The sequence below is a fragment of the Xenopus laevis genome, chromosome 3S (genome assembly GCF_017654675.1).
Source record: "Xenopus laevis strain J_2021 chromosome 3S, Xenopus_laevis_v10.1, whole genome shotgun sequence".
NCBI lineage: Eukaryota > Metazoa > Chordata > Amphibia > Anura > Pipidae > Xenopus > Xenopus laevis.
Window position 1 is genome coordinate 115,666,302 of NC_054376.1, and position 11,361 is coordinate 115,677,662.

Genomic DNA, 11,361 nt, shown 5'->3' on the forward strand with positions numbered 1-11,361 from the left:
AATAACCTCCTAAATGTTAAAATCAATAAAAAAAAATATTTTGGAAACAAAATATGGATTGTGGATTTTTTTTGGTACCAGCAAACAGAAGCAACTGGACATTTTTTGTGTAGTCTGTGATTAAGTGTTCATTAACACAAAACGCATAAGGCTGCTTCTGCTTACTGGTACCAAATAAATCCATATTTATTTTATTTCTCTGCCTCTGATGGACTACTCATTGAGTGCCTGTTATAATGGACATGGTTGACAGAGTCAAAGTAGCCATAAGTGGGCAGACATTGGCTCATGAATTTTGTGCTCATCCATGGCTCCAAAACCATCACCTTCCTTATTAGTATCTTGTATGAGCTCAGTCAGAAATGGGTCTAACTACACTGAAATTCCCATCAGGTACTCAGGACTGCATTAGGCTTGAATTGGGACCCAGCTGATGACTCTCCATAGGCCACTTATGTGATCTGAAATGCTCTCAGAGCCCGGCCACAACTAAAGACTGTAAAGAAGTAGCTAATTATCACTGCAGGCTTTGAGGTATTAGGGGGGAATATAGGAATAAGAAACCTGTGGTAAATGGTTGGAATGTTTATAACAAGGAAACAAAGAATGAAGCCCAAAGGCAAATTTTACACTGGGGACCATATGCCTCTGTTACAGCCTGTAATTTAGTAGCAAACTGAATTGCAAGGGTTGAACTGTATATAACATGAGTACCAAAAATTAGCATAGTTGACCAGTGTTCATAATTTTGAGAAAGTTTCCCAATTCTTTGCCATATTGAAGGCAGAAATGTAATTTTGCTGAGTGGCATTGGTGGGGGTGAAGATACCTTATATTTAATGGTAGACGTGGAGAATATCTCTTATGGGGCGTTGGGGTTGGGTGGAGACAAGCATTTTAGTTTTTTCAGTTTAAGATGATTTCAGAATATTCCAAAATAATGTGAGGCTTGAATGAAGGATTAAACATCCAGAAACCTAGCTCTTTAACACATTGACATGGTCTACACACCGTTGACTCTTGGCTGATTTAGAATACAATACAATCATGTGACACACGTTACAGATAAATAAAACAAGCATTTTGGCCACTTTTATATGTACATATCTAATCTAAAACACGTTACCAAGGAAGGCATTGTAAAATGGACGGAAATGTTGCAATTATTCTCGACAAAGGTTCTTAGATCTAAACCTGCTCTTCGGACTTCAGTTGTGCTGAGTGCCATTGCATCTGTCCTGTCTCTTCTCCTGAATCACTCGCAAGTTATTTATGCTACCGCTACCCTGAACATGGCGGTTATTCAAGGCTTTTCAGAGCAGCTTGCATCAATAGGCCCAGCATATTTGCACTGAAGGAATTATGGAAAATGCCAGTTTGCACGTGGTCTGTAGGTTTCTCTATAGTTACACATAATTGTTGAGGTTGAAAAGGGAAAAATTCTGCTTTCTGCTAGTTCTTGAATGTAGATCCCCATTTCTTCATCTATTATTATATAAACATTGTTTATACTGCCATTGTATTAATATTTACCGTTACTGTAGGTTGAATGCACAAGAGTGTTGCAAAAAAGAAAAATGTGCTCCAGAATAATAGTATAAATCACTAGTATGAAAAGCTCACCAAGTTGATCATGTGGTCCAGGTGCACCAGTCCTAGACCCCTAACCACGGGTCGTGGAAAACTGAATTGTATGGCAGAAAAACCAGCGCTATCCGGCACAGGGCCAAAAATCAGTTAAAAAAATAATTTTTTATTGGTCAAAGTTAAAAATGTACATACATCTCCTAGGGCCCCATGCGTTTCATACCTCTAGGGCCCATGATGAAGTACCCTAGAGGTACAAAACGCATAGGGTCCTAGGAGATGTATGTACATTTTTAACTTTGACCAATAAAAATTAATTTTTTAATAGATTTTTGGCCCTGTGGATTCCTCTGAGTGTCGGATAGCCCTGCTTTTTCTGCTATATGAATGCATGAGATAACATTTCATAGGAGTCATTATATACAATATAAGCAGAGCTAAATGGTACTAATGTGACTGTGTATATAATACATAAAATAAGTGACCACATCCAAGGAAAGTGAAGTGGCTTTGCAGGTTCAGTTAAGTGGAGGATCCTACACAATAGGGCATTGATTTGCCATTTGAAAGATCATCTCCAATGCAATTTGCTTCAATCCATTAGGGTTAGTCCACATGAGAAGATTCAGGGAGATTTTGTTGCCTGGCAACTAATCGTCTCGTCTTCTGAGCGACTATCCCCCCCGAACTGCCTCAGCGTGTTTTCCCATAGGCTATAATGAAAAGTCGCCTGTGCTAATGCACACGCGGCGATGCGTTTTCAATAGTCGCCAGGCGACAAAATCTCCCCGAATCTCCTTGTGTGGCCTTACCCTTAGATGAAGGGCCTCCCTATAAAAGTGTGAGGAGCCATAACGCCATTGTGATGTCAGCTATACTATCTAATTCTGCTATGGAGTTCCCTATCCTTCCAGTAGAAAAACTCATGTCAATACACATATATAGGCTACAAGAGATAACCATCGGCAGACAAGGCTCACCTTGGTTTCACCAGAACCTCCTTTAAAAATATATATATTTATTATTTATAATATACGAAGAGTGCGGGAACTACTGCCTAAATGTCCCTCAGCATCTGCACTCCAATGAGCAGCTTGCCTTTCCATGCCTAAGTAGTGGGCGTACCTAATTGGTTTTAGAGGATATCTTCCCATTAAGTAGAATTACAGGATATATCTCACATTAATGAGATTACTAACACAGAGGATTAGATATGCGTCAAAGACCAAAACTGTGATCTTCTCCAAATATTCACAGCGGGAAGTGACCTAAAGCCGATGAGTTGCTTCAGCCTCGGCAGAATCTCAACATAGGTCATATCTTAAGTTCTATTATGTTCTACAAGATGTCAGGGTGAAATAACCTGTGTTTCTATTTCAAGGGACAAGGAAAGCCTAACTAAGCCATTTTAGGAATCTAATATAATTAATAGTGGCCTATTGTAAATTCACACCACCTTCATTATTGCAGCTCTGGGTGTTCTCCATTGTCTTTCCAAGTGGGGCAGTAGGTGTCTCCTTTTGTCCCCATGGCAAGTGACCGCCCACTGCCATTGGTCAGCTGGAAAGAGAACCTACTAACCCTTTCCTATAGGGTATAAATAAGAGGAATGTGCTGCTCACTTTTCATTTGGTTCATTTGCTGGGGATACTGTGCAATCATTACCCCTGGATATCAGCCTTCACCATGAAAAGCGCCACTTTGTTTGTCCTTGCAACTCTTCTGATATTCTGCCCATTCTTCACTGCTTCAGCATGGTAAGTAGATGTCAATAAGGAACATTTGTTGCTTTTAATAATAAATGAAAAAATCAAGAAAAATCTCATTCATCCGTCTTCAATTTTTGTTTCCAGGTCAGTCAATAACTTTCTGATGACAGGACCCAAGGTAAGTCAGAATTGATTTCAAATTTTGTATGAGTGACATATTTAGAAATAGTGGGAACAATATAGATCTCCCCAAACTTCCCCCAAACCCAATTTACTTTTGTAGAATATTTTTTGGAGAACTGTATTGCCTCCCTATGAGGTTTCAGCTTTACAACGCTTCATATCAAGAGTTTTACTTTATAAACATAATACTTATGCACTGTACCATTATATTTATTCTAAATTTGCCATTTTCTATTAAAGGCATATCTGACATATTCTGCGAGTGTTGCCGTGGGTGCGCAAAGTGGAATTGAGGAATGTAAACATCAGTTTGCGTTGGAAAGATGGAATTGCCCTGAAAGTACCCTGCAGCTTGCTACCCACAATGGACTTCGCAGTGGTAAGTACTTGCACTTTATTCCCATTATAATTTACACTCTCGCTAGATTGCTTGAAAGTATTGGGAGGGACATGAATCTCTGCTGCATTCACATGCTGAAAGACTTGTTTCCATAGAGTTCATGCAACTTACTACTCAGTTAATGCATTCAGTTAAGTACAGGTATGGGACCTGTTATCCAGAATGCTCGGGACCTGGTGTTTTCTGGATAACGGATCTTTCTGTAATTTGGGTCTTCATGCCTTAAGTCTACTAGAAAATCATTTAAACATTAAATAAACCCAATAGGCTGGGTTTGCTTCCGATAAGGATTAATTATATCTTAGTTGGTTAAAGTACAAGCTACTGTTTTATTATTACGAAGAAAAAGGAAATCATTTTAAAAAATTTGGATTATTTGGATAAAATGGAGTCTATGGGAGACAGCCATTCCGTAATTCAGAGCTTTCTGGATATCGGGTTTCCGGATAAGGGATCCTATACCTGTATATCTGTAATAATCACATAGAAATTCTGTATCTTGGGCATTAGGGGGTGTTTTTTAATGGGGTAAAGCTCAAGTCACTGGTTTTCTAACTATGATATAACCATGAACACAATTATTTCTTTATCTTACACTGTTTAAACAAAATAAAAAAGAAACGCAGATATTGTAAAATATCCCTTTTTTTCTCCCCAATGCCATTACAGCAAGCAGAGAAACCTCGTTTGTTCATGCAATTAGCTCAGCGGGAGTTATGTATACACTGACGAGAAACTGCAGCATGGGGGACTTTGATAACTGCGGATGTGATGACTCCAGAAATGGCCGCATTGGTGAGTTTGGATTTTACCTCCGTCCTTCCTATACAAGTTACTTGCATTTGCTCATTTTCTTGGTCTGCTGCGTTTTCAATGCAATCTCTGGGGGGAATGTAATTAAAGTCGCAAAGAGAAAAGCAATTCCCACCAATAAGACTAAAAATCCGCATCTCGCAATGTAATATTGTTCCTTAAACTGTTATTGCATTGCGAATTTTAATTGCGCTCTCTTAAGGTGTCGTAATCTTTTAAACATAACGACTTTTTCAGTAAGAGATTTTATTACATTTACTGCGCATTGGTGCAAACTATAAAATTCGCAAACGGTCTTCCACTGTCGGAAGTGGTCGCAAAACAGTTTCCGGGTTCACAAAAGCTCTATTTAATTTGCGCAAAGCAAAATTTTGCAAATAGTTTTTCCGTTACCGACTTTTATTACATTCCCCCGTCTGTGTTTTATAGTAATACTAAGGGAGCCATTGATATCTTTAAGGCCATTCCATCTGTTGAATCTTTATTCGGAAGCTACATTTCTATTCAATCAGTTAAGGAGATATGAGATATTATAACGGGCATGATAAAAGTGGGGCGGCCCCATGTAAATTTGTATTAACTGATATTAGTGAGAACTGCCATCATTTTATAACTCGAGCCATCTTCCTTTTATATATATATATATATATATATATATATATATATATATATATATATATATATATATATATATATATATATATATATATATATATATATATATATATATATATATATATATATATATATATATATATATATATATATATGGAAGATGGCTTGAGTTTAGAGCCGAAATGTCGAAATAAACCACTGAATTTTTCATGAAAGACCTGTGATTGCGGTTCTTTACTTTTTTGTACCTTTACATTAATTTATAACTAGCACCTAGGCAGTTGTGATTCTTTGACTGTGTGTGCTCCAGCCCAAATAGCTGATTGATATATATATATATATAATTCATTCATTAAAAATAAACAATTATTTAAATAACAGAATCATCTTGCAAGCAAAACAATAAGCTTCAAATCATACATGTACACAAATATTATTTAAATAAGTTTGACGATTGAAATAGATTACTCTTGTCTTAAACCAAATCCTTGCAAATACAGAGCAGCGAAGCAGTGGTTAGCTTGGCTGCCGGGAGTTGCTGGGCTTCTAAGTTGGATTCTGGCCAGGTCATTATCGGCAGGGAGTTCCTATATTCTCCGTATTCTCCCACACTCCATAAACATACAGGCAGTTTAATTGGCTCCTAATAAATTGTCCAGAGTGTGTGATTTAGATAGGGACCTTAGATTGTTAGCTCCACTGGGTAGAGACTAATGTGAATGATGTACAAGTATGGCATCTGTTATCTGAAATCCTGTTATCCAAAAACCTCGGAATTACGGGAAGGGGATCTCCCATAGACTCCATTATAGGCAAATATTTCTAATTTATTTAAATGATTTCCTTTTTCTCTGTAATGATTAAACTGTGCCTTGCACTTGATCCAAACTAAGATGTAATCAATACTTTTTGGAGGCAAAACAACCCTAATGGGTTTAATTAATGTTTAAATCATTTGTAGTAGACTTAAGGATTCAAATTACGGAAAGATCCATTTTCCAGAAAACCCCCACTTCCCGAGCATTTTCGTCTCATATCTGTATAATCTCTGTACAGGGCCACCCAATATGTTGGCACTATATAAATAAAGAAGCATATTAATGCGGCACACAGTTCACAAAACAAATTTACAAAATGCATTTTATATTCTATTCTTAGTCTTTCTTTCCATATAATATATTGTTACTTAAATGACAATAGAATACACGAATACAGACTGAGTTGTAACATTTCTCAAATGTATTTATATTTACTGGAAGGGGATATGTTAGTTGAAGAATAACAATACTTTGCCTTTTTAATTTCGATAGCTGAAATTAAAATCTTTCTGGTGTCCAGTGTCTGAAGTTGGAAAGGCCATTGTTGGACAGTCAATAGATGTATAACTATGATCTTGTCTTATCAGGCTCCAAACATGATTATGTACAATGATCACTCACTATTTGTATGAGATATACTGATAACTGGGCCAATAAAAAGCTGAATAGACATTTATTATGCCATTGTTTCCATAGGTGGCCGAGGCTGGGTATGGGGCGGCTGCAGTGATAATGCAGAATTTGGTGAGCGGATCTCTAAACTATTCGTCGATGGCTTGGAGACGGGACAAGATGCCAGAGCCCTAATGAACTTGCATAACAATGAAGCAGGAAGACTTGTAAGTCCATTAGTAATGCTAATTGTATTCACTTTGACACTGTTGAAGCCCAATAAACGTTGTAACATTTGTTAGGTTTTAGTGATTTACAGCAAGTGCCCCGAGATACTAGACAAGAGTTACAACATTTGCTTCCTTTGTCTTTATTTAGGATGCAACTGATATTGGCAATTTCTCTAAGCTTTGTATAAAACCCACCCAATAGGCAGGTGGAGCCCACTGTTCCAAAATAACCTCATGGCAGTTATCAGAGAACCGTCCCACTAAACACTCGCACTTGTGTCCAGAGACCTCCATGGCCAACAATGGACCTTAACAGGTTTCCAGTGGATGAATATTTCTAAGCTCTACATTCCCATTGTCAGAGGTAATAAAGAAGTGTGGAAGGGCTCTAAGTATGTAGCAATGTCAACACCTAAACACCATTTGCATTCTGTGCATGAGGACAATAGCTTTCTTTAAAGTGGACCTGTCACCTACACATAAAAAACTGCATAATGAAAGTCCTTTGCAAATTAAATATGGAACCCCAAAAAATTTTTTCATTAAAACATCCATACCTGTTATAAAGGTGTTTAAATATCTAAACTGTCAATCAAATATTACCTGCCCCGCCTCTATGCCCGTGGCATAGAGGAGGGACAGTCAATTACTTTCACTTTCCATTCAGCACTTCCTACATGTCACTGCTCTCCTCACATTCCCCCTTCCCTCCTCAGGCTCTATAATTGTGTACCGCACTGCACATGGAAATTAGGTCCCTCATTCTGGTTCATACACAAGATTTTGGGGTGATACACAATTTCCCTTAATAACCATGTCCACAAAATGGCAGCTGCCTGCTTGCTGTGATTGTATAATTCCAAGACAGAAGGAAACAAAATTTAAACAATAAATACAGTGTAAGTAAAGTTTATTTTGCTCAACTAACATGATAGAAAATAATTTGAAATTATTTCTTAGGGTGACAGGTCCCCTTTAACACTATAGGTGTCAGCATTGCATATATACTGTAGATATAACATGGACAAAAAATATAGAAGTCTAACTGTTACATTCTGGCATTTTATAATTACAACCCCCAATCTGCTTATATTTTTTGGTGTTTTTATATTAGATGGGATGTGAGGTCAGTAAACTATAGTCATACTACCGACACATGCATAAAATATATATATGTATACACACTTTATTTATCAAGAATTTATCCTAGTATTTCTAAAATAATTATCCATTCCCGAATGGACCTTATTTATCATTAAAAAAAAATTGGTTCGGCCAAATTCCGAAAACTTCAGACCTTTGTGGGAAAAGTCAGAATTTTTCAGACTTTTCCGTAAAAAACACAAATTTTTCTGACTTTTCTGACTTTTTGGTCAAAAATCCCAGAAATCATTGGATATCCCTACGGACAGCAGCACCTTCCACCTTGACTTATACAGGACCTCGAGAGCTTTGAGAGACCGGATTTTTCAGACCATTAGACTTTAATAAATCACAAAAAAATTCATTTTTTTTCAGTCCGAAATATCCGAATTTTTCAAAAAATCTGAATTTCTCAGATTTTCGGACCTTTGCCCAAAAAGTCAGACTTTTTGGACTTCTCTATAAAAACCAAAATTTTTTCCGACTTTTTGGTCAAAAATCCCAGATATCATCGGTACTGTACGGACAGCAGTGTAGACACTGGGACCTTCCCCATTGACTTATATAGGACCTCGAGAACTTTGAGATGCCAGATTTTCGGATCCGGGGTTTTTCAGACCATCGCAATTTAATGAATTCCCAAAAATTCTGATTTTTTTTCGGTCCGAAAAATCTGAATTTTTCAGATTTCGGCTATTCGAAGCTTGATAAATAACCCACATAATATGTGTGTATCCCTCTCTCTCTCTCTCTCTCTCTCTCTATATATATAGATAAATAGAAAGATAGATATGTAGATACAGAATGCCACACTGTTCAGGTCTTATCTTAACAAACATCTATATTACAATGAAACCTCCCTCAATACTAATTTTTATGTATTATGTTACGAATACTAATACGATTAATATTAAATGAGCAGCAACTATTATTATTATTATTATTGTGTTATTAATTATGTTATTAATAGCACATTAGCAGCTGTGTTTTTTATACAACTATCCCCGAACTGCCTTCCCGCCAGCTAGAATATAAATCGCCGACGGGAAGGCATTTCGGGGAGATTAGTCGCCTCAAAGTAGAGGGAGATTTGTCGTTGGGCGACTATTCTCCCCGAATCTGACTGTGTATCTCAGCCCTAAACAAGTATTTCAGATAAGAGATCATTGATTCTGCCCTGTGTCCAGCTCTGGTCCTAAGTGCATATCATTTAAACAGAAGTGTTTTGTTTTTTTAGTATACTTCTCCTCTCAAAATAACATTAGAAATTGCTTTTGCACTAATATCTTATTTTATCAAGAGTATGATTCAATTATTTATATATATAAAACTAACATATTTCTTTTATTTCAAACAGGCAGTGAAAGAGACAATGAAGAGAACTTGCAAGTGCCACGGAATATCTGGCAGTTGCAGTATACAGACTTGCTGGCTTCAGCTGGCCGAGTTTCGGGACATTGGCAATCACTTAAAGATCAAGCACGACCAAGCACTAAAACTTGAGATGGACAAGAGGAAAATGAGGTCGGGTAACAGCGCTGACAACAGAGGAGCAATTGCTGGTGTCTTCAGTTCCGTGGCTGGGTCTGAACTTATTTTTCTTGAAGACTCTCCTGATTATTGCTTAAAAAACACCAGTTTGGGTCTCCAGGGGACGGAAGGACGAGAGTGCCTGCAAAGTGGCAAGAACTTGTCGCAGTGGGAGAGAAGGAGCTGCAGGAGGCTTTGCACAGACTGTGGCCTCAGAGTGGAAGAGAAAAAGACTGAGATTATCAGTAGCTGCAACTGCAAATTTCACTGGTGCTGCACAGTCAGATGCGAGCAGTGCAAACAGGTTGTGATAAAGCATTTCTGCACCAGAAAGGAACGGGATTTCAACATGTTGAACACAAAAAGGAAGAACAGAGGCCACAAGAGATGACGACATTCAAGATAATGTCTAAAATGGTTAACTCAGCCAGTAGATTGCTTTGTCTTCAGGATTTTATCCTTAATTTATGGACTTCAAGTAACGTAAAAGTATAAGCTATAAAGGTGGTCTGTTGTAAATATTTTAATATATGCACTTTTGAATATTCATTGTACTCTCGGCAGTGTTACGGTTTCTACACCGCAGGCGATTCCATGAAACAGAAATATAGTTTCATGTTTATTTGACGAGAAATATATGAATTAATTCAATTCGTCTTTTCCACAAATTCAATGTAAAAAGGTTTTGAGACTAGGGTTGCCACCTTTTCTGGAAAAAAATACCGGCCTTCCTATATATTTAACTTTTTTCCCTATTAATAACATTGGGATCAACCATCATTTTTACCGCTCAGGCCGGTAAAATATCGGCCAAGTGGCAACCCTAGTGGCAACTCTACCTGAGACATATACGGAATTTGCAGACATTCTTTGCATTGCATAGATTGTTTTTTTCTTTGCTCATTTTGTATCATCATCGGTATTTAATAAAAATATTTTTACAAAGAGATTGTCTGTTAAAAGGTATATTTATTTCCTGCATATTTTTTTGATTTTTAACCTTTGTTGCTATTTCCAAATCAATAACCCAGAATTAATATTTACTTGGGCAGTGAACTTCTCTTTGGCAAATGAATAACGAGAATAATATTTAAAAAAAAATAATTTTTTTTTTGTAGTAAAGTTTCCAGACGAGGCCGATTCTCAGCCTTGGTTCATCAGCTGATCCACTGACCTCTGCTCCCTCCTGTGTCTCTGCTGGGAGGCATTGTGTTGGCCAAGGTGCAGACAGATGGAGCAGATTTTTGCACAAAAATGGACACTTTAATGTTTCCGCTCCAAAATCTGCTCCATGTGTCTGCACCCAGGCAACCACAGCAACTCTTGGTGCAGAGACAGGAGGGAGCAGAGGCCAACAGATCAGTCGATTATAAACACAGGCTGAGAATCAGAGACCTCTGGCAGAAGTCTTAAAATCCTTAAGGGAAAGATTAGTCGCCCATTGACAAATCCCCTCTTCTTTGGGCGACTAGTCTCCCCTAATTGCCTTCCCACCGGCTAGAATGTAAATTGCCAGCGGGATGGCACTTGGATCACTTTGGCTTTCCGAAGTAGGCCCAAAGTTTCCTTGTGAGGCAACTTCGGAAAACAAAGTGCTCCGAGTGCCATCTCTCCAGCGATTTACATTCTAGCCTGTGGGAAGGCATTTAGGGGAGACTAGTCGCCCGAAGAAGAGGAGATTTGTCGATGGGCGACTAATCTCCCCCAGTAGCAGCGTGTGC

General features: G+C 37.8%; 1 protein-coding gene across 1 annotated transcript; it reads left to right on the forward strand.

Moving 5' to 3' along the window:
• The first annotated feature begins 3,202 nt into the window (after positions 1 to 3,202).
• wnt8a.S (Wnt family member 8A S homeolog) lies at positions 3,203 to 10,587 on the forward strand. The gene is made up of 6 exons (XM_018256215.2): positions 3,203 to 3,344; positions 3,441 to 3,474; positions 3,720 to 3,858; positions 4,549 to 4,674; positions 6,822 to 6,964; positions 9,468 to 10,587. Exons 1-6 carry the CDS (start codon positions 3,274 to 3,276, stop codon positions 10,029 to 10,031), a joined length of 1,077 nt encoding a protein of 358 aa, XP_018111704.1. The 5' UTR covers positions 3,203 to 3,273; the 3' UTR covers positions 10,032 to 10,587.
• Positions 10,588 to 11,361: the final 774 nt, after the last annotated feature.